The sequence below is a fragment of the Eleginops maclovinus genome, chromosome 4 (genome assembly GCF_036324505.1).
Source record: "Eleginops maclovinus isolate JMC-PN-2008 ecotype Puerto Natales chromosome 4, JC_Emac_rtc_rv5, whole genome shotgun sequence".
Lineage (NCBI taxonomy): Eukaryota > Metazoa > Chordata > Actinopteri > Perciformes > Eleginopidae > Eleginops > Eleginops maclovinus.
In genome coordinates this window covers 8,186,282-8,210,271 of record NC_086352.1, presented here as the reverse complement: position 1 = coordinate 8,210,271, position 23,990 = coordinate 8,186,282, and the positions used below count along the sequence as shown (strand labels likewise).

Here is a 23,990-nt window from a genome sequence, read left to right as displayed (position 1 = left end):
GTGCAAATAAGTCACAGCTGTAAAAAGAAGATTTTGTATATTTAATTTCACACTTTAAGAAGTTCAAAGGTCTGATTTAAAGATGATTTTTGTTGGTAGAATAAACCTCTGTGAATGCAATAATGCCTGATAAGGTTAAGTACTTCAGTACAAATGTGTATGCCTTTCTTATGTACTGCACAGTGAGGACAACATAACATATTAAGAGTGAAGTTGATGATTGACCAGCAACATGTTTTGGTTTTAAGGTCTAACTGGTTCATACAGGTTTAAGAAGTGCATGAATACATATTAAACAGTGCAAGCAAGAAACGGTCTCAACACGTGGTGTAATTGTACTGTTTTTATTGCATGAATTGTAGTAGCTGCAGAGAAACGATGTTTCAGATGAGTTGAGTTTGAATCCATCTGCTGTGAACAGGGTCTGTGGACATTCAGCTGGCACGGCTAACGTTATTCTCCAGCGCTCACATACTGCATTTTAAACCTCCACTGTAGCACCGAGGGATGAGGAAGAAGAGAGGAGAGGGGGGGCATAAATTGTACCTTCAACTTTTCAACACCACATACAACTGGCTGCAAGGCATCAAAATGTGCTTCAGTGTGTGAACACAGAAGATGAGACGACGGTGAGTCTGCCGCTTTGTGGCTGAGGGTCGCTGTGAAGAGGATCGTTATGTGTATCATGGAAAGGCTGTTGTTATTGCTGTCTACCTGGTACTGTTGCACAGAGACAAAAGGACGATTGTGGTGTGCTTTTGGTGTGAAACTCCATCCAGCATGCATTCAGATGAATAATCAGAACATAATTTAAAGAAATGACACAGAAAGGAACCATCCAAATGCAGTTTACAAGCTCCAAACTCTGTGGAGTAAGAGCAACGACGCCATCTACAGGAGAGAGGGAGCGGACATATGAAGATAAAATAAAAAATCTGCTTTTAAAGTAGGTAGACCAGCCACACATTAAAACACAATCCTCACTGTAGAACTTTTAAAATGGTCTCTTAAAGTCTTAAAAGAAACTTGGTCACTCAACTGGAAAAAAAACAACTGATAATAAATGTGATTATTTCTCTGAACCTGAACATATCCCACCCTCGCGCTCAACTCGTCCTACTTCAATATAGGCCTCAACGATACGGGCTCTAATGTTAATTATATACTATGTTCATATAATTAATAAAAAAATAAATACATTTAACAAATACAAATGATTTTGCAGCAGGTAAAGAACCAAAAGGAACCCCCACAGTTGTATTGTTAACACTTTGTGTAGGATTTCTGGATAAAAACCAAATCACCTCCTATTAATTTATACCTGTAGTCTCATAGCCTCTGGTGGTCTATAGGGCTGTGTGTGTTCATTTGCTCTCTCTCTCTCACACTCACAGGAAAGTTGAACTCTCACACACATACAAAGTCAACCACACATCCATTACGGCTTTGCGCACGTGCACACACACACACACACACACACGATGCTGATGATTTATGTTGGCAATGGGACCCCCAAGATCTTGGCTTTGGCCAAAAAAAAAGGGCACGAGATGTGCACGTTTACATGTCTTCCATCGGTATATCTTGTAAAAAGGTATTATGAAACATTTTTTTCTTATTCATATATATAGATATTTTTTTGCGTTTTTTTTTTGTACAAATATTTGTAGAGTCTGTTTAAACATAACAAACCAGACCAACAGGAAAAATCAACCAACGAAAAAAAAATCATGCATAAGTTATGTCCCACTCTTACTGATTGCATTTGTAAGGAACCATGTCTTCTTACACATCTTTGATTTTGTACATTTTCAGCCATTTTTTCCTCTTTTTTTTTTAGGGATAAAACATCATTGTATTGTCCAGCCGGCAGCAGCAAGAGCAGGAGCAGCAGCAGCAGCAGCAGCAGCAGCAAGGTTTGCTCTGCAGTCAATTCCTGTGTGTCCCCGTACAGCAGGAGGTGCAAGAGGCATGTTTTTGTGGCTGTGGGAAGGAAAACCACTCCATAAAAGAAGCTTCAGGGAGGCGTGTGAGCATTTATCCTTTCCCATTTCAATCCAGGTCCATGAAATTAAACCCCCGTTTCCTAAAACCATTCTTTATTTATTTTTTTGTTCTTTTTATTTCCTTGCTAGTTTCCCCGTAGAAAAAGCTCGACAGATCCCGGCTGTGGGGTTTAGCTCCCAGCGACATCCGGAGGCTGGACTCTGCAGCAGCAGTGGGACAGGACAGTCAGAGAGACGAGGGCCAGGTGTCCCCTATCTGCAGAGGTCTTCTTGTGTGGAGTCCCGCACATTTTTCCTCTTCTTGCTGTTGCCCTGCTGGTGAGGCTTGTTGCTCTGGTGGCTCTTGGTGGTGGAGGTCGAGCTCTGCTGCGCGTTGTTGCCGCTCTTATGGTGAGAACGAGACATCCTGGCCTGGGGGAGGATATGCAAAACGGTCAATCAGAATCGGTTTTATTACCAAGGAATTTGCTTTGGTGGTGCATACCCAGAAAAACAGTACACAAAAGTGAGAACATTAATTTACAGTACAGATACATGTTTGTTGCATGACGTGTATCAATTAAAATGAGCGTACCTTTCCTCCCTTGTTGCTTCCTGATGGAGTGCTGTTACTGTTGCTCTGTGTCCGGTTGTTATTGACGACTGCAGACTTTTCTCTGTGTTTGCTGTTTCCGCGGCCGGACTGCTGCTGCTGCTGCTGCTTCGCCGTCTTACAAGGCGTGCCGTCAGAGTCCTGGAGAAACGAACATAAGAGATTTAAAAACCATGCCACCGAGCGATGCCATGTGCTAATATACTGTGTGCAATTTATAATGTCATCACTGGCTTCTAGTTCATGGTTTTCTTTGGGCAACCAATAAAGTTAAATTGACTAGACTTCTTTCTGTGCATAGAGATTACTGCTCACAGTCCCTTGATCAGAGCATTCTGCCTAGCAACAGTCTGCTTTTATTATTGGCAGACTTCAGAATGTTTGAAATTTACCAATCAGCGTTGAGCATTCAACTAAGCCGTGAAATAATTTAAAATTAAATTCAATGAGCTTGTTCGATTACGTGTGTGTGTGTGTGTGTGTGTGTGTGTGTGTGTGTGCGTGTACTGACCGCGTCGCTGGAGCTGGAGGTGGAGGACGTGGAAGAAGGCGACAGAGGGGAGGAGGAGGAAGGTGAGGAGCGCAGGGAGGGGGACGGCGAGGAGGAGTTTGAGGAGGTTTTGCTGCAGGGCGGCGACGGTAGAACAACAACATCTTCATCCTCGTCATCTTCATCATCCGGGACGTTGTTGTTGCACTCGTCGAGCTGCTGGGACTCGAGCCGCGTGACGTCATTTTCTGTACAAACGGAGAAGAGAGAACGTAAGAATATGTAATCATTAGTTGTGTGTATTTAATGAAATGAGAAATAAAGAAGGACAGGAGTTTGGTCGTACTGTTGAGCGGCTGGTCGTTCTGAGACTGGCTCCCCCAGTTCTTCCGGATCCATTCCCTGTAGTCGTCCACTTCCTGTGTTACTCGGATTATTCGGCCCAGTATGCTGCGATGGGAAACAGAGAGAGGTAAACCTGTTAAACCAGTGTCTGTTTACAGCAGTCTGAAGACAGATGTTATGGGCGATATGTCAACTAAAATCACAGCCTGTCCTACGTATGATCTAAAAGTAACTCTAGCGCCAACTTCAAGTCATTAAGATGGTCATTTTTGACATGAGATTTGCTTCGGTTTTTGTATCCACTTGCTCTCTCTTCCTCTCACACAACTATAGGTCACACACACACACCCACCTGTCAAAACCAGGAGTTAAACTGGGCCGAGGTCGTATACAAAAATAGGTTTAAATGCGCGCTCTGCCCCCAAATAACGCGTCTGCACATCACATCAAGCGCTCCCTTAAACATACAGCCGCACAGCAGCCAGCATGGAGAGGTTTTAGCCTTTAGCTTTCTTTATAATATTCATTTTGCAGTCTTTATATTCCTTAAACAACCAAATATCACATAAGCTACAACCTGCATATGCTGTGACCTCATCTGCACTTTATCCACAGTTTGTGGTTGGATGCAGGCTGTACTTCATTGTACTTTGTGCAATGACCACGGAGCGGTGCAGGAATAAGTCCTAAAACCAGATAATTAGTCAGCTTTTCCATTACTGTGCCCTTGCAATGTTTTTTTCCAACACGTTTTTGGTTAGATGCCTGAAATAACATCTGTGCTTCACACAAGCTGGAGAGATGTTCATGTTTTGTTCTTCGGCATAAAATACGCCAGGAAATATCCCTCTGGTGAATGTCTGAAGCGGTGTCTTAAAAAACAGCGGGTGCTAACAAGTTGTTAAATGAGACTCCTAAACGCCATCATGCTGAACATTAGCCGCCTTTAGCTTAGCGGTGGAGACGTTATGTGACTGATGTAGTTCCTTTACAGCCTAACGTCAACTTCTGCCGATATACAGAAAGCCTAAGTATTATATATTTGTATTTTCCACTGAGCTTTTTTTTGAGCAGGAGGCCCTTGTGATGCCGTCTTCCGGGTCGGTCTTCAAAAATACATTATCTGATCTGGTCTCACCTCTCGGTCTCACTGTTGGGGTAGTATTTGGCGATGGGGGACACGGCGTGGCTGAGCACCACGTAGGCGTAGTCAAAGGCCTGCTTCACCTGCATGGCACCGTATGAACTCCGACCCACGTCGTTATCTGTTGGAGACCAATCAGACGGTGAGGAAGTGTAAACGTGAGACCCTGACGACATGCTTAACCCTTTTATCCTCCTTTGTTCCCACCTGGCTGCAGCGGGTCCTCGATGTAGAGCATGGAGGGCCTGTAGCCGTCCATCATGTTCTTCTGCACATCGTCTTTGGCGACGTAGCAGCCACCGTCTGCTATCCGGATGCCCGTTTTCAGGTAGTTGAAGTGGCGCCCGTAGAGCTCGAAGAACTCGATGAGCAGAACGCCGATGTTGATGTTGGGGCTGCACACATCCTCCCTGTAGTGAAGCTGGAAAACACACAGTAAGGTGTCAGGCTTATTGCTAAAGCGAGGTATTTTAAAGAGGAATTGAAGGGTGAGCAAAAAGCGTTGGATGCTTTTCACTGAAGGCTGCATATAGCTGTGCTTCTGGCTGTTTTCTCTCCAGAATTTGATTATTTATCTGATTCAGGTGTTTAGGATTCAATGTTGCAAATACCATAATTAAAAAGCTATTCAGATGGATACAAATAAACCTACAGATGTTTAAGGGGCAAATATCCATTTTTGTTCAAGTCATAAAGGAAAAAAACCTCAAATGAGTTGGTAAAAACTAGGGATGATAATGCCAAACAAACGGGTCAGACATCTGAAAATATACCAAAGAAAAGCTATAATATCTTTCAATGTCATTTAAGTATCCACGCTATATGAAGTGCAGAGTTATATCCAGTATTTCACACTGGAATTATAATGAATTTGATATTTTAATTCAGAAACTTTAATGTAATTGAATAACATTTCAAATGTAGGTATGAATGTCTGAATGGTGCCGATCCTTTCAAATCCGCTGCTAAAAGTATGTTAAAAAGTTTAGATAAAAGGCAGCATCTGAACTTGTATTTGTTGTGGGCTGTGTTTTTGTTCAAAGTGCATCCATACAACTGTATTATTAGAGGCTTATTTCTTAAGTCATACCTGCAGGAAGCTGACAGCCATGAGGAAGAGGCTGTAGGAGCCGATCCCTCCGGTGAAAACTTCGTTGAGGTCCCTCTGCAGGAGGAACTGCTTCAACACCAGCACCAGGTAAGGCAGCACAGGGTATTTCTGCAGGAACAGACACAGGGAGGAATAAATGTACATGCATACAGCCCCCTCTACAGGAGAACAGGCTTCTTTACAACCTTAAAATGTTAAAAGCTATTTAGCAAATCCTCCTGTGTGTAGAGGCAACACAGTGAGGAAGAATGTCAGCTAATCCTCTGATAGCAACTAAAGCTGTCAAATAAATGTAGTGGTGTAAGAAGTAGAATTCTGTCTTCCAAAATAAAGTGGAGTAGAAGTATAAAGCAGCATCAAATGAAAATCCTCAGGGGGATACATACAGGATACATTGCCCCAAAAACTGCATCATTTTTGCACACTGCACCTCTTTGAATTCCTTAATGAGGCGAGCGGCTTCCACTCCACTCTTCACGTTGAAGCTGATGTCCACTTTGACCTCAGTGAAGGAGTCCGTCAGTTTGATGATGGGAACCTGAAACATTAGACCAGATGTTTAACCTGAGGCAGACACAGCAATTAAACGCTGGCTCAAAGGCCTCCTGCCATCGTGCTGTAAGCCCCTTTTAAATAACCCTGCATCCATATAAGTCCTGCTGTAAGCCTTAAACAAAACACACGTTCTGATCTAATCCTTACCCACAGTACTGGAGCAGAGAAGTGTAGTAATCTGCTATTCAACACCTCTAACCAAAGTGAACGTTGACAGAAACAAAGAGCTGTATTCAGATCCTGTTAGTCCTGATGCAATGTAAACTCCAAACACTAAGTGGCTTTCAGGGCTTCTGCAAGTTTCAACAAGATCAATTTAAAGGGGCCCTATTCCGCACATTTTCAGGTGTATATCAGTATTTAGAGTCACTACTGGGACATGTCTCCAAGCTTTAATGTTCAAAAAGCTCTGTATTTTTCTCATACTGCAGCACCTCTTTTCACCCTCTGTCTGAAACCAGAGCCCAGTCTGCTCTGATTGGTCAACCGCTTAGAGACACACTTTGTTTGAGCGCTAGCCAACAGAATCAAGACGATAGGGAACAGATAAAAGCAGCAAAGCAAATATTGCATCTGTAAAACATGCAGAGCTGAGCGTTTGATATGAACTAAAAACTAACATCAGAAACCTGGTTTGTACGAGTCTGCTCTGATTAATGACCGAAACTGTGCATTTACGAGATGACGGATCCCTTAAACTGGTATTATATTAAATCGTTGGCAAGAAAAAGGGAAAGAAACAGAGCACACTTTCTACAGTTCAGACTTTATGAGTTATTAAATCAACATGATCAGGATCGACCTGCAGAGCGAAGACGTGTAGCACTAGTCAAAAATAGAAGTTTCATTTAAAGTGTTTTTCCTGCGATGCACACGTCTGAATACAATTGTTGTTGTTGGCATAACAAGGGTTTCTGGACGCAATGAGCCAAATATGAAGAACAATCATCCAAAGCCTGATTTATGAGAGTCAGCGATGATTAACGACTGAAACTACTTTTAATCTTCTTTGTCAAACTGACTTATTTGTGCCGTTGGCTGGTGTAACGCTGTCAGGTCAATTCAACCGTCAGATATATTTAATCCAACACGCACACTTTCTCTTACCGTTGCCTTGTCCAAAACCTTGATGGAGTTCTCGTCTGCGACGTTCCTCTTCCGGAGCGCCTCCTCCAGCGTCCACAGTGGGAGGGTCTCCCATTTCCCGAAAACTACCAGGTCGATGTCACTGCAGGAGGGGAAACATGACAGGGGTCAGGGAGGTGTGAAGAAACATACAGGATCACCTCGTACAGCGGCACAAAGGGGGTCAAAAGTTAGCTCTAAACCTTGTTTAAGAAAAAAAAGGCAACCAAACAACAGCCATTTTTAAATATCCTCCACATGGTTTCTGAGAGGTGGATTTGCTTCCCTCTTGTGGAAGAAGAGAATGCAACCATGTGTGTGTGTGTGTGTGTGTGTGTGTGTGTGTGTGTGTGTGTGTGTGTGTGAACTACTTCATACAGGATGTTACATAACCACATACTAAAAACAATAAACAAAAACAAGTTTACGGATAGAAGTATAAAGATGATTATTTTTGTTTCACTTCAGTTGATTATTAGTGAAATTCTGTTTATGTTTGTTGTGTTTCTGTGTCTAAAGTGTGTAAACGTGTATTTGTGTGTGTGTAGAGCCCAAGAACAACACCCAATGCTAATGCTAATGGGGATTGGGGCTGCAGGATATGGAAAAAATAACTTTTGGGATTATTTTGACTATGAATACTTAAGATTTCTGCACATATTTTGCCTCTACAAATGATTGTGCTTAATGCTTTTTGAATATTGCATAACTGTGTTGCAATTTAGATGATATTTCAAGTAATGAAGATCAAAGTACAAAGTAATACATACACAGCGTCCATTACCATGTGACTTAAATACCTGCAAATACACTCTTCTATTTCTAGGATTACAGAAGCACAGAGAAACAGATTCACACTGTCATCCCCGACTGACAAGCATCCATTCACAGCTCAACACCATTAAAGTGCTCATTGTGGTGTCAAGAGTCCAACAATCCAGGTGACAAGTGTGAGTCAATGTGTGTGAGTCAGTGTGTGTGTGTGTGTGTGTGTGTGTGTGTGTGTGTGTGTGTGTGTGTGTGTGTGTGTGTGTGTAGGCCTCTCAGAACAGAGTTTGAAAAAGACCCACATCCAAATAACACATGATCCTTTAATCCAAAGCAAATAATCATTCCACGGCTTCTTGATAATAGAGATAAAACATCTTCTGGGTAGGGTGCCAGTTCATAGTTGAGGTTTGGCAAAGATAAAAAAAAGACTAAGCGTGTTTCACATCTCTAGACTGGTTTAGGAAATCAGCTGTTGAACCTCTCCCAGAGGACCCGAGGGCAGCAGAGAGCGTTCAAAGAGCCAACTGAAGACGCACCGTTTTGTTTTCCATTGAATTGTGATTATTCTTTTTTTACTGAGTTGAGAAGTGATGACTTGTTTTTGTAGGCCGTGCAGAAGTTAGCATAGCAAGGGGGTCCAAAAATCAATGGGATTTTTCCATTGGATGTTGGTATCTTGCAGAAAACATGAACACTTTTGAAACTTGATTTTTGAAGCTCAAATCCAAACATCAAAAAGCTAACGTGATGATATAACCAAAACTACGCCACGGTTGCACGGCTATGCATCTATACCGCTTAGCTAAAGGAGGCCCTCGTGTTAGCGTGATTAGGGTTCTGAAGTCTCTTTTCATCCCTTGTCACTAAAAACACTTTCAAAAGAACCATGTACTTAGAGGCGAGGAACCCGGAAGTGCTAAATTGCTAAGTTCCTTGTGGGTTTAAGGACTTGTTTCAGCAGCTCTCTATTCATACTTTAGTTGTGTGTTACTCGGTGTATAACCTGGATAGAGAGGGTTTAGATTTGATTGTTGTTTTTGGTTTGTGAAGCACTTTGCATGACCTTTTGTGTGGTGTATAAATAAAGTTTGGTCTGAAATGTCTCACCTTGTTGGCAGATAGAGACCAGTGCTGAAGCTCCCAAACACTTGGACCTGGGGGGAAGTGAGGGACACAGTTACACACACATAAACATATAACACGCACTTCCTGCCAGAACATCCACCCGATCCTTCTCATACACAGTTGCTGTAACCTTTTTAACATTGTCCACGTTATAACACACCTGAATGTGTGTGACAATGTGTCACCAACTCAGCGTCTGTTTTCTCACACTCCGCTCACTCACTAGTCACCTCTGTATAAACCTGTTCTCCGAGCTGCATGAAAATCTCATCTTCAGCTGAGCGTTGATTCTAATGACAAGCCCGAACAAATGGCACAGGTGTGGTACCAAAACTACCTCTCATGGGTGAAAAGACAAGTGTGTGAATATTGTAAAAAGCTATTCAGTTTCATTTCAGTTGAGTGGCATGGATGACCGGCAGGAGGTTAAACAAATATATACTTAATTTATGCCAATTTTGGAGTATTTTCAGTGACAGCCGCATGTAGACAAGACATTGCACAATAATTAAAAAGGAAAACAAATAGAAAATAAACATATACAGATATATCTCTAAAGAGTATCTCTACAGAACGGAAGTCAGTGTACCTTTGAAAGATCAACCTACAACCTAACAAAATGGTATACAACTCTGTATGTAGTTTATAAACTAAAGTGTACAGTGTGCTGCTTCAACAGGCTGCCAGCTAGCACCACTTTGCTCATTTTACATGCAAAACAGTCCTTAACCTGCACGCATTTGAAGTGTCTGAAATATCCCCACCCTTCCACCTTCTACCCTCCAATGAATGGTTGCCTGAACAGAAATAGAGTTAAGCCTTGACCCCTGCTTCACTGCCCTCGCTGCGTCCCACATCAACAGGAGTATAAACTCTGTTTTACAGCCGGTCACATGACCAGCGCTGAGCTGACTGCAGGGCCCTGGTTGTGAATGAGCGTAGAGTAAGACTTGCATAAAAGGTGGAGTCACTGCAGCTGGTCAAGGAGGTGAGGCACATTTTTAAATCTCGTTTTCACTCCTAAGCTTTCTTTGTTCTGAAATGCATTTAATTATCTTACCCGTTTTAAACCCATGAAATGAATGTTTTGGACCATTTAGTCGTTAGTTAATTTGGTTTTATAGGTTGTCATTGTATTATGTAATACATGAACTCTCTCCAATTCTAGAGTAAAAGATACTTAAGTCTTAATTGCTTTTGATTTATACCATAATTGCCCCTTGTGATGTGTCTGTTTATCAGATCTTACCCAATTAAACCAATGTTTAGACTGTCGTAACAAGTGTTTGGGACCATTTATTAGTTAGAGTTGGACAGGTTTTAGGGTATTTGGTTAGTGTTACAGGTTTTATAGCTGGTTATGTCTCTGTATAATACATGGACTCTATAAAATTATACTTGTGATAATAATATATATTGTAAATACCTTTTTGTTTAGCGTCTGAGCCAATGTTAGAAAGCTTCAGATAGATCATGGGCTGGCCTACTTTACATATCTCCATTAGATTAGATGCCACTTTATTGTCATTGACAATACAAATGACAACCAGAAGTGCAAAACAAGGAATGAAGTGGATTTTTGTTTATATAATATAAGAATAAACACATGAAATATGTGAAAAAGATAAAGTCTTTGCAGAATAAACAGTAGGTATTGGTATTAACATTGGAGACAGTAGTATAGAACCACAATACACCATGTTATGTCTTATGATTGCACTATTTTTTGTGAATAAAATGAGACGGTTTTAGTGCGTCCCACCCAGACAAGGCTCCATAAACACCAGATGAGACGGTGTGGAAACCTGTGTGAGTGCCTGGTGGACGTCTATGCTTCTAAGCTGACTAATTAAACAAGCATCACGTTGAGTGGATGACCGGGTTTCACCTCGGTCACTCCACGGTGGAAAAGCAGTAAGGAGGGCAGGCTGGGGTCAGTGTGGTGCTGCTTAATTTAGGACCGGCTTTAAGCTCGGAGCGGACGCCCTTCGAGGCACACTGCTCTATCAGCGGGATCAATGTCAGCGTCAGAGAGAGCCTGAGGTGACGCTGATAACACGGCCCAAACACAGCGGGGGCAGCGGGGGAGATAACAGCAGACAGGAAGCTGTTTGAAAGGCATTAGCTGGCTCACATGCTAACTGTGCTAACTCAGTCTCACGCTGCGCTTCAAACCAAAACCAAAGGAGAGTTAAGTCATTATTTCGGGGTGATGTGTACCTCAGCACTGGGCCACAGGTCGTGGATGACTCCCTTTATTCTGTCCACCACCTCCAGCCTCATCTTCTCCTCCTCCGGCCGCGGGGAGATGTACTCGAAGAAGTCGCTGACCTCCTCGTGTAACCTGCATAGAGAACACAGTGGTGTGAGGAGACAGGGAAACGTGTGTTTTTGTGGAAACCTCCATTATACATTACATTGCAATGATAAACACCACTTTAAGGAAACGAAATGCTGAACATTTAACCAGAATTTCATTAAATTCCATACAATATGGAGGTGTAATATTTGATAAAAGCAAAATGTGTGTCATTATACAGCTTTTGTATTAAATGTTGTGGGGGTGCATATATTTCATGGCCTACACATTATATTTTTAAAAGCTTTTTCAATGAAAATCAGAAAAATGACTGAAAAAGGACAATTGGAATATAAAAACAACAACAAAAAGGGAGAAATGTCAACGATTACCGTCTTAAAAACAGATCAATGAAGGACACTTGTTTCGACAATAAAAATAACATATCTGGGCAGGACTATTGTTGTCTTAGTCCAATCGTTGCCCCCCCCCCTGCAGCCACAAACACCACCTGTATGCCAAGACACTGGCTGCCAACAACAACTGCAGCAGGTGCACCGGTCAGACTTTAAGCCACGCTGACTCAACGTGGAACATATGAAAGCTTCTCTTTACATGCGTGTTTAAACACACAGCTCCTGCAAAGAATCGGATTATTATGAGAGATGTTCACAGTTCTGCTGCGTTCAGTCTAAAAGCAACAAACTGGTGAATTACAACATTTAAGGGGGATGTGTTTATCGCACAAGTCGCCACCTGATCGCTGTTTATCAGGTGTCTGATATAGGTGGAGTAAATAATTAACTACAAACCAAAAGGGGTCATATCTATCTAGTAGAGTTTTTAATGTCATGCCAAAACAACTATTCCTTTTTTTGGGGGATAACAGGGCTGAGCAGAAACAAAACAAGAACCGTAACTGGGTGCCAATGTTGTGTGAATAAAAATAATATGTACTCAGTAAACCCAGGCTAAGCAAGAGCTCCACATTTGTCCTTGGAACAGGTCGGTCTGGCCACATGACCTTCCCACTGACCAACATGCACCAGTCTGTGGGCGGACAAATAAGAACACAAACACACGTGTGCAAAAACAACCATACTGAGCCACATCAGGACCATCATAGGCAACTCCTCTTGGCACCACATTGAGAAAAAGAGACTTAAAGTGATGTTTCTGCTTTTAAAAATAGAATAAGTAAAGTCTGCGTACACCACATAAGTGTGGAGAAGAAAAACAGCAGAAGCTTTTGACAATCACTGCCTTTTCTTTGGATTACACCACAGAGGGAACGGTTTGTCCATATAGGTTTCATGTAACAAGAACACTTCCTCTAACAGTCAGAGTTGTTTGTCAGGGAAACATGCAAAATAAAACAGTGTTCTCCCAGGGTAAATGCTTTCATGGTGACCCTGAGAAAAGAAACAAACCCCTGAAATACTGGACAGAAAACCAAACAGGGAAGCACGGCATTAAAAACACAGGACGCTATGCAAGTGTGTGCATTAAGATAGAGATGGATATGAACCACAAAACAAGGAAGCTACTCTGAAGGTTTATCAGACAACAAGAAACTGTACAGCCAAAGTTAGCGGCTGTCTCAACTAGGACTTGAAATACTAAAAGATTTGTTTCTAAAAAAAAATGATCAAATGTCAAATCTAAATGTGAAAAATGGGCTTCTATCGGCTAGCTGTCCAACACATTGTGCGTGTTAGGCTAAGGGGCGGGGCATCTCTAAGCGGTTGATGAAACCCAACAGAGCCAGCCAGCTAACCAACCAGAGCAGACTGGGCTCTGGTTTCAGACAGAGGGTGAAAAGAGGTGCTGCAGCACAGGCAGTATGAGAAAAATAAAGAGCTTTCTGAACATTAGAGCATGGAGACATGTCACTTAGGGGGATAACATACAATTAGGAGCTTTAAATGACACGGATGATTGATCAAGTCGAACATATTTTTCAGATTTCAAAGAGACCTCAATGTGCCTGGAAGTATTCACACTTAACAAAACATGCAGCTTAATGCCAGCGCCAATGAACAGTGCCAATGTCAACAGCCAGCCACTATGATAAGCCCATGAAAACAAAAACACAAGTTTCCTCTGTTGCATAATGTTTGAGAACTATGCTTCAGCCCACACATGTGACACAGGCAAATGACTGTTGTTTCATCTTTAGGGAATCTTAAGACAGAAGGTAAATGTTATGCATTGAACTACATTGGATGTCCCCATTGTTAACGTGGTGACCAAGTCAGTCTATTTCTTTTTGCAGGTTTCAATTTATTTGTTGTTGTATTTGTTAGCGTTGTTATGGGGAAAGGAAGGAATAAAGTTTCTGTTTCCATTTCTAGCCCCTCCTGTTCTCGTATTGTGACAACCACTGTATTTTCTGATGACCTAATCTGTTTCCCTGTGCAGAAATTCGGAGACGTTAGGTTTCATTTAAGGGTAAGAGAAACTCAGCAGCTACAGTCTGAGACAAACGCAACATTGGTCCGAGAACAAACGTTCATTCTGTATCATTAACACACATCAGCCCAAAGCCTAATGCTAATGCACGATTATCTAATGTGTTGTTATTGAATTTAAGGATTTTAAAGGCCATTTATTGTACTTCAAAGCCTGCGTAAACATCAAGCTAAAAATAGGTCATTTGCTTCTATTAGAGCAATAAACCTTTCTTGTTGAACTGCTATCCTGAGACGTAGGTATTTCCACTCCACAACAGCACCTCTAAGTTTCATTTCACAGCAAACAGCTCGTCTGTCATCACGTGTTAGCGGCAGCCAAAGAAATCTCATCTCCTGCCCCTCCTTCTGGGATCAGGTTTCATCTCTGCCTTGGGAACACATGGACCCTTGGCACTGCTTATCAGATAATCCCACTTGCATAAATCATAGTAATGTTATGTAATCTCACGGAACAGATTTCCAGAGAGCTGAGGCTTCCTGAGACGGAGGAAAACATGTTATCCCTTCTCTCTTGTTTTCCAAAACATTTCCCTCTGGCATGATCATTCTGGTGTCGGGAAATGTTGCGGGTCATGCTTTCTGAAGGCCCGTAATGTTAGCGCAGCTGCAGTAGAAGCTTGTCTTGTTTTTCAGATGATTTGTGCTGTATGCATGACTGAAATCTGAATGCTAAGTGCTAAAAGCTCTTCTGACAGCCAGCCAGAGGAGCACCGAGTGTCGGTGCTCGGAGGACCTGTGGAATTACCGTCCTTTATTAAAGATTTTGCAATGATAACACCTGCACACACTTAGGGCTTCAACAAACAATTACATTCAGAAATGATGAATTGTTTGGTTTTAAAACAACAGAAATGTATGAAACACGTCAATAAAAATCTCCTAGAATGCAAAGAGATGTCCTTGGTGTCTTGCTTTGTTGAAATGCCAGTCAAAAAACGAAAGATATGCAGAATACAACAATTTCAAGACAAGAAAGAGCAGCAAATCTTAAAAGGAACTGGAGCCTAATGTTTGAGCAGTTATAGCACTGAAGCTAAAGCCAAGGGTCCTGCATTATCAGGCAGTGTTGTGTATTTTTTAACAGGGTCCCAGACGTGTATATTAATGAATAAATCCCATCTTTAGGTTTGAACCCCAATTAGTGCATCCCTCCTGCTACTGCAATCCTCTTGCTGCCTGTAGAGCCTTTGGCACTTAGCATTCAGATTTGAGTGCACAGGACAAATCCTCTCAGAAACAAGTCATGCTTTTACCGCAGCAGCGCTAACATTACAGGCTATCAGTTGGCATGACTGAAGACCTTTATGATGCATTTCATAAAGTACATATGAAGTAAAACAGTAGCTTCGTCTCCAGTGTGACACACGGCATCCCCGCAAAGCGACCATACGAAGGTACTGCAATAGTATCTCACATTTTGGAATGTATGCAGCTAAAATTAGTAGAAATGTAAAAAGGTAGAGGTGAAAAGAGGGAACATTGAGGGGGTAATAAAAGGTAAGAAGGCCTGAGACATGCATAAGGTGTGAGAGAAAAATGAGAGAGAGCGAGAGCGAGAGAGCGAGAGAGACAGCGAGAGAGAGAGAGAGAGCGAGAGAGAGAGGATTGGGTGTGGTGCTGAATGCCTTCATGTGAACCGAAGCCATCTGTTAAGTTGGGCATGATGGGAAAAGAGATCATCAAGGTTATTGTCCTATCACACTGAACGCTTCTTACTGACAAATATTTTGGCACTACCTATAAAGGTGCCTTTCGAAGCATGAGGCATAGCTTAAGACTTTAGAACAAACAGGCGTGCTTGTTTTAAAGGGAGCACCTGCCTGAAGCATGACACCGACGACAGATGAACATACAGCATGCACGGATCAATGTTCAAGTGGTATGCAATCATTTAGGATTGTCAAAATTACACTGTTGTACTTTTGTGGCAATATTACCCGAGAAAATGTCCCAACATCACAACCCTACTTCCCCAAGGGCTCGACATTTTGGCCTCAACAAATGAGGGCAATAATTATATATTTAAAAATCCTTTTAATCCGTAAGTGAAAAAGGGTGTGTTAGGGCTTCCAAATGTGTTGAAATGATCTGGAAATCGCAATATTAACTCGAGCAAGATTCAAATTGCAGACGCACCGTAAGGTTTTATAGGAGTTTAGATACCGATAATCAAAGTATTGTGAAGCTGCAGGGATATTAAAGCGTACACAAAATACTTTTGAAACCAACACATCACGGTCAATCTATTAGATTTGATGCAGAAATCATCCATCCTTCCAATATCATGAATCATACCTCGGTTGCAAATAATAACCGCAATTAAGTAATTTTCCATAAATTGTGCAGCCCTAATTGTGACCACTATTGCCGAATAAAGCACAAAAAAGGGTGTGTGTGTGTGTGTGTGTGTGTGAGTGTGTGTGTGTAAAGGGTTGCCAGGTAGCTTTTGAAAATGAGGCCAGCCCCAACCACAACAGAGGCGGGGTGGGGGGGGGGGGTGTCAGTGTCTCGCAGATGGCAACCTCATTAATGTTTCATCAATGAACTGATCCGGGGTGCTAAGTTTTGACCACTGAGACAAAAAGGGTCCGGTTACAGAGAAACCCAAACACAGCTGACTGCTGGTGCGAGGCTCAGTGGAGCATTGTGGTTTGAAGAGAAACAACTGGACTGTAAAAAGGGTAAAACCAGTGCCAGGATCAACATATCGAGTGGTCCCATACGAGCAGATTCCCACCATCATGGGTTGGTGGTCTTAGCTTTCCCAACCAAGCTAATGCTGTTTGATTTGGAAAACATAAACAACTGCAATTATTTTGACTGATATTTCAATTGCGATATGTTTTTCGATATTACAAAATCTAAACTGCATTAACCCAACTCCTTCCAATAGAGTAGCTTCACCAACAGCCGTCCTGCTGCCAGAGAAATCAAAGTAAGTTAAGCTACAATATTTAGTGAAATGGATCGACGGAAAAATAATGGCCAACTTAAAGAGGCCACAAACACAGAGGGGGCACATCTTTGCAAACTAAATAAAGGTATTGACAGTTAATCTATTCATTTTCAAATATGATAAATTGTTATTCCTTTCTCTGGTTAATTTGCATCTTTTATGGCAGTACTTAAAATAAAAAGTCTGACAAATGGTGGAACAGGTTCCCCTTTGAATATCAGGATTCCAGAATAAAAACCAAGCCACTTTTACTCTACCTTGGCCACTAAACCTAACAAACGGAAGTATTCAAAAGGTTTAGCTCAATTCAAAGTAATGTTCTTGCATGCTTCTTGCTGTTCTGAGTGTCTTACTTCCTTAGATCTATTGTAAGCCGCTCTGGATTAAAGCATAGGTTAAATCAAATGTAAAATAATGTAACCGTGCAGATGTGACTTCTGTATGCGACAGTAGGAAATTGTCAAAGCCATTTTTTCTACACTCACGCTGAGAAGGTCAGTCTGAGCACACGCTATGAAAAAGCAGTGTGCGTCGCTCAGTGACTGCATCAGTCTGCAGCATGGGGAGGCTTTCCATTGGACAGGAAGAGGGGGAAAAAAAGAGACACACATTCATCTGTACACATGGGAAGTGTGCGTTACAGAGAGCTGCCCACACGTGCTGTTCAGACAAGGCGTGTTTCACCTGCAGTCAAAATGACCGGCATGCAGCTCCTCACTGCAGGGTTACACGCTCTGGCCGAAAGCCAACCAGTGAAAGGGGGGAGAGCGTGACATCGATGTCAAAGCCAGTAGAGGCCCGGCGAACCGCAGATCTAATAATGGATCTTCAGTCGCAAGGGGGGCCATCTTTGTCCCGGTGCTGAGAATCATAAATCTCCAAAAGACAGCGGCAACAAATGGAAATACAAATCACACGCCGGCTCTACTCATCAGCGAGCGATTAACCACACATTTCATTAGCCTGCAAGTGATGTTCTGCTCTGCCGCTTGGAACAAAACGCCAACGCTGGGCTCCAGTAAAATTAATCAGGTATAGGCTGCTCTGAAATTATTAACCATTCTCAGCAAATTGCGCCGCATATATAAGACATTCAACACATGTGAGGATTAAATGAAGATGTCAGAAGAAGAGAGCAGAAACTGATGACTTTGACTCCACAGGCAAGCTAGCAAAGCATGGCATGCAGGACAAGTAGCACACACACTGACCTAAAGTCGAGGTGCCCTTGTGCAGTAGAGCTAAAATAAATACTATCATTAAAGGAACATTTCGATGACACTCTTAGCTGGAGATTTACAAGCTTCACAGAAATGTCCCTAAAAAAAATCTCAAATACAAAAGTATTGATTTTACAGCCAGTTCAAACTTTGTATAGCACTACAGTGTGACGCTACCTGATAATAACCCAACACACTGGTCAATTTAGCTTGGATTTTTAGCAAATATAAAGGGGATTTAATTGCCTTTGAAAAAGATTTTGTGTTGATGGCATCCAAAAGTTAAAGACCACGCACTTTTGCAGGTCATATAGCAGCTAAACTAACAACTCCAGTGAACTGATTGACCGGAAAATATTTGCTGACTGAATGTTCATGACCCAGGTGTGCTGACAGAGACATGTGTCATACAATAAAACCCATGATAACTAATCATCGACACGAAGATAGACATTTACAAAAGAAACAAAAGTGCATCAGTCATGACAAGTGAGGAATAGGGGGAAACTACGATTTGATTTCATTCAATATGGTGCTTGCTTAGCCTACCTAACGGGTAGTTCATTTAGCAAACGGATCATTGAGCAGTAGGATGATCAGTTGGCTGTTTATCTGACAGTAGCTAGTCCTACTCTCACAAGCTAGTTAGCTGTTAACAATGATTCTGGTGTTTTCTCACAATACAAAGTACCTTTAATGCGTGCTGGGACTGGAAACAGACTTTCCATGCTAGCTAACATCCCTGCAGACTTTAAAACTGGGGTTTTGCTCTGATATGTATGTTTTACTTCCCTATTTGTGAAGCTACTTTTTCATAGTGTTGGGACCATCTGAGAGGACACTTTTCTATGATACTATGGGCTAAATTCTCAAGACGATATTGTAACGTGAACATTTGAGGTGTTCACAAAATGTTTGTGTGACAAGATTCTCATTAATGAATCATCAGTAATGTGGATACAATGACTAAGTGGAAAAAGGCTAATAAAACAACACCTAGATGAGTGTCTTCAGTTTAGAAAGTTACATCACTTCACTTTAACGCAGCTTTTAATCCAGACACTTTGTACTTTCACAATATCCAAAATCAGGGACAATACTTAGCCTCATATCCCCTATGTAATAAAGATATACTGCCTAGCCCTGAAAAAAGTTATTCCACTAATTCTGTCGCTCTCACAAAGTCCCACTGTTAGAGAATGACTCTGAAGGACTGCATCTCGCCCATACAACAGCAGAAGCAAACAGTTCAGGGGGGCAGAAATGGGCCACAGCGCTCCCAGGCTACACTGACTTCCTGTGCCCATATAAATAGTGTAAAAACCTATTCTACATCACCAGAAAACCAGGAGGAAACACTCCCTTAGAACTCCCAATGTGATTGGCGAGACACTGAAGGGACTCGGGTTTCTCTCTCGGAGGGCTGGCTTTGTTTTGAGGGAGTGAGGCCGTGTGGAGCATGTAAACACTGAACCCTTTCCTTCGGAGGCGGGCCGCTCGCTCCTTGGTCCCACAAAGACTGGAGGAGCGTAAAACACAAACAAGCACATGCCTCTCCAGCCAACCCCCATGGCCATATATAGTGTACTAAGTGTCCCGTGGAAAAATGCGATGCCACTGACTGACCACCATCAGGCTTCTTGATATTTTCAAATTGTATCCAACTTTATCTCGAAACAACATAACTGACTGAACGGTCAAACTGCATCTGACTGTATGACACTTATTAAGGGAAGCACAAGCCTAACTGGCAAAAAATGTTGTAAATAAAGTGTAAAAGGAATATAGAAAAGGTTCATCTATAAGCAAAGGCCAATCAGCCATGGGAAAGAAAGCAAATGTGACAACAACATGGATGATACCACCTATAATCCGAGGCTAACTGCAGTAAATTAGTGAAAGCATCCTCACATTTGGCTGATCTGGCTGATCTGGCTGATCACCCCCCCACCCCCCCCCCCACTCTGAATGACTTTAAAGTTACGGCAGACCCACAGTCACCGTTTTAATCCTTTAAAATGATGCCCTGACTTCAGATTTGGTACGTCAGATTTAAAAACAACAACGCTAATGCGACTTCTCCCGGTCACGTAGCAAAACATAAACATCGGCGACTGCCATCGGTGATGTCACCTTATTTTACCGATGTGGTAAATAGGAATAACATCAGCCGATGCCGATGTCTCACCGATGTATCGGTGCATCCCTAGAAATGGGGAATTAAAAACCGTGAATTTATTACTCTTCTAAACATCCCACATCCAGACTGCATCTCCCAAGCAACAAAACATATAATGTGAGTGGAGATTTAACCTAGAATTAACAGAGCTTAACAGCGGGAGCGTTTAAATCCACATACATACTGTAGGTTTCTGCTGTACATGTGGAAATACATTTCCAGAGCGTGCTGGCATAGTGTATTAACAGTATGGTTAGTCAGAGAGAGCCTTCAGTGGAGTGATCAAGCCTCTGAGGTTCACGTTCTGGTATTAGCAGAGCTAATCACCGAGGAATGTCCTTATGCAAACACTGAGCTTCCATATTACTATAAATGAGGATCAGCCAAACAGTGAGCTCCACACTCTGGTGTTCTGCTCGTCTACACATGTCTGACAGAAAGGGGCGTGGAAAGGGCAAATCTCTGCACTTAAAAAGGTCTTTAAAACAGAGCCTCGCCCACCAAGATATTTCTCCCAAGTCCTAATATCTAAAAGAATCACTGGTGAGCAAAGGCTGACGAGGAAGTTAATAAATGCCTTGTGTGTTTATTATACTTTGTGACCTAATATTGCTCAGTGTTAAAGATCAGCTAAATCTACATGGTCTGTAATGAATCCCACATCTAGTAACAGAGGATTAACCTCGGCTGCAACAATAGGAAATTGTCAAAGCCAGTCTTTCTGTACACATGCTGAGAAGGTCAGTCTGAGCACACGCTCTGAAAAAAGAAGTGGAAGTGTGTTATTTTAATCTGTTAAAAAACACATGAAGCAGGTCCTGAAAACATCACTCGAGTTTAAATTCAAATATGCACACGCCCTGCAAAAGCATTTATGAGGAACTGTCACCTGTTTTTTTTGGGGTGATTTCTCAGGAGTTCCTATTATTTCTACCTCGACTGCCTGTTAGCCAATCAACAGAAAAACTGTGAAATGTTTCAAAGCTTTTAGCATGCTTCCTGCAGCATCAGTGCACGATAACGGCTTTACGTGTTTTGTTTTTGTTGTCAGAAAAGCAGGAAATATTGAGATTCTGAAGCAACATTTTTTGCAATTTTGGAATGAAAAATAATGAATGATCTGTTTTCAAAATATTCAGTCATGGTCATGTGCTAGTGTCATAACTATATTCGCAACTAGTGGTAATTATTACAAAATTTAGGTCAAAACAAACCAACCTTTGCCCACAGTACTGTAAGCAGAAACAGTTTCTCAACCAACACAATAAACTCCTGACTTCCTCTGAAATACTGCCAGTCTTATGTCTTCTGGAGGACCTGAGAAAATGGGCCACATCTAGTAAAAGTGTCACTCTTGTTTGGAGTAGCGCCCTGTTACACCCTCAGTTGGCTTTTCCACCTAAACAATTTGACGATGACAGGTTTACTAGATATTGATCTTCACTAGCATTCACAGGCTGCAAACGGTGTCCATGCTTCTTTATTCAAGGTTTGGTTTGCAGGCCCTCATTGAACGCAATGAAGATAGCAAACATGGATTATTTTTGTAGTGCTGCCATGTTTAGTTTATACAGTGATACCCAGAGGCATTATCTGTGGCTGTGCTGAGGAGGTGTGTCCATTTCCTCTTTAAAAAAAGCAGTAATAAGACAATGAAATGGCTAAACCTCCTAGGTGATGAAAGGTTTGTAACAACATTGAATAATTAATGCAAGATTTGGTGCATACTTCCTTCAAATATATGATAAAGCACACATGCTCACTTTGTTTAAGGCCAAGACATATACTTCTACAGCTTTGCCACAAATAGGCATGATTTGCATCTTAACCTTGATGAATGAATGTCATATTGTGTGGTGATATTAGAGGTGGGACAAGTACTCAGATCTGGTACTTGAGTAAAAGTGCAAGGACTCAGATCTTGTAGTTGAGTAAAAGTACAAGTATCAGAGTGTACGAATACTTACAAGTACAATTCCTGCATTCAACATGTTACTCAAGTAAAGGTAGAAAAGAATGAGCATAAAAATAAACTCAAAGTACCAAAAGTCAAAGTAGTTATTATGCAGATTGAACCATTTCAGAATAATATATATGATTGTAATTATTGATCATTAAAGTGTTCTCAGAGCTGGTAAAGGTGCAGCTAGTTTTAATGGGTTGTACACTGCAGGGTAGCTGTTGAATTGACTCCTGGTTTACAAAGTAACTTAAGGTTTTAAATAAATGTAGTGGAGTAAAAGTACACGATTTACCTCTGATTTATACTGGGGTAAAAGTACACAGTAGCAGAACATTTAAATACTCAGGAAAAGTCTCTCAAAATGTGGACTTAACTGTTATTTATCACCACTGGGGGATACTACAGAAAGTTATCCAACTCCCCATTTAGTGGGTGTGGATGAAAAGTGGGTGGGGTGACGACCTCAGTCTTCTCCCTTTCATGTCATTGCGGTGTCTAAGTGTTTAAAATAGGTGAAAAAACAGTTAATTATCCCCCTAGTTTAAATGCCTTCTCTGTGGGAGTGTATGTGCAACAAGCAGAGCAGAAAAAAAGGACTTTACCAAACTCTCTTACCCTATAATCCCCTCGGAGTAGTTCCTGACTTTCCATGGCGTCCCAGAGTATCCATCACAGCCTCCTGTGTTGGAGCCACTGTTCAAGGGGCTGGAATTGAATCCAAAAGTGCTAGCTTTGTTGTCTCTTTTCCTTTTGTTGGGGTGTCCGTCCGTCAGCCCCCTCCACAGCACAGAGACCCCGCTGCCCTGTTGCCCCCCTCCGCTGCCGACACCGCCCTGCCTGCCGCCGGCTCCCCGGTTGTTCTGGTTGCTGTTATTACTGTCCAGTGGTATAAAGTCCCGTTGCGCCGTGATGTCCCCGTTCCCCCTTAAGGACGACATTCCCTGAGTCCTCCCCCCGTTGTTTGAGTCACCCAGTGCCCCGTTTCTTGCTCCACACGCCCCGTTGACAAGCGCTTGAAGGCGGCTCGACGTGCTCTGAGATCCAGCACTGTTATTTACATGCAAGTAGCCGAGCCCTTGTGTCGTCTCCCAAATCTGCATCCACAGGTTGTTTGCTGGTCCACGTTGTTCTGGTTGAAACCAGGCGATCCTCGGATCCATCAAACGTTGTGACACTATAGTAGGCAAGCCGCCTCACCCCTCAGCGTGTGCAGCTAGCCAGAACGCTAGCTAACCGTTAGCCACCTAGCCTGCTAGCTCAGGTTCTCCGCCGCACGTTACTTCTAGAATCCGGTGAGAAATAAAAACAAAACACGCTCCGTAGTGGTGACGATACACGGTTGACAACCTAGAGAATCCACAGGACTAACCGTTTCGAGCCAAGTGGTAAAAATGTAGGTTAATGGTGAAGTGTGAGAGTGTAGAAACGTGCAGCTGCTGCCTGTCGAAGAAGTGGCTCTCTGACCCTTTCCCTAACTCAATGGCGAAGTGTGGGGGGACACGGCGCATGCGCGGGTTGAGAGAAAAGAAGGGGGCGGGGACAAAGTGGTTACGCAAGAGAGTGTGCTTTTTTTGTTACATAACGAAGTGAGATTTATTATTCTGTCATCACGGGGAAAATGGACAAGGTGTAAAA

General features: G+C 42.2%; 1 protein-coding gene across 1 annotated transcript; it reads right to left on the bottom strand.

The window, feature by feature from the left end:
- Positions 1–328: 328 nt before the first annotated feature.
- On the bottom strand, positions 329–23,825 carry tent4b (terminal nucleotidyltransferase 4B). Its single transcript, XM_063882342.1, has 12 exons — positions 22,971–23,825; positions 11,485–11,608; positions 9,247–9,293; positions 7,351–7,471; positions 6,119–6,226; positions 5,668–5,796; positions 4,785–4,998; positions 4,572–4,698; positions 3,435–3,538; positions 3,110–3,336; positions 2,581–2,739; positions 329–2,417 (listed from the first exon to the last, which is right to left on the bottom strand). The coding sequence occupies exons 1-12, from the start codon at positions 23,513–23,515 to the stop codon at positions 2,259–2,261; spliced, it is 2,064 nt and encodes a 687-aa protein (XP_063738412.1). The 5' UTR covers positions 23,516–23,825; the 3' UTR covers positions 329–2,258.
- Between the last annotated feature and the right edge of the window lie 165 nt (positions 23,826–23,990).

Excerpts from the sequence above, each read along its gene's own strand:
- tent4b (XM_063882342.1), bottom strand. The coding sequence starts at position 23,515 with ATGGATCCGAGGATCGCCTGGTTTCAACCAGAACAACGTGGACCAGCA. Across the intron at positions 7,472-9,246 it reads GGTCTCTATCTGCCAACAAG|TGACATCGACCTGGTAGTTT; the intron begins GTGAGACATTTC and ends CCCCTCCTGCAG. Across the intron at positions 3,337-3,434 it reads GAACGACCAGCCGCTCAACA|AAAATGACGTCACGCGGCTC; the intron begins GTACGACCAAAC and ends CCGTTTGTACAG.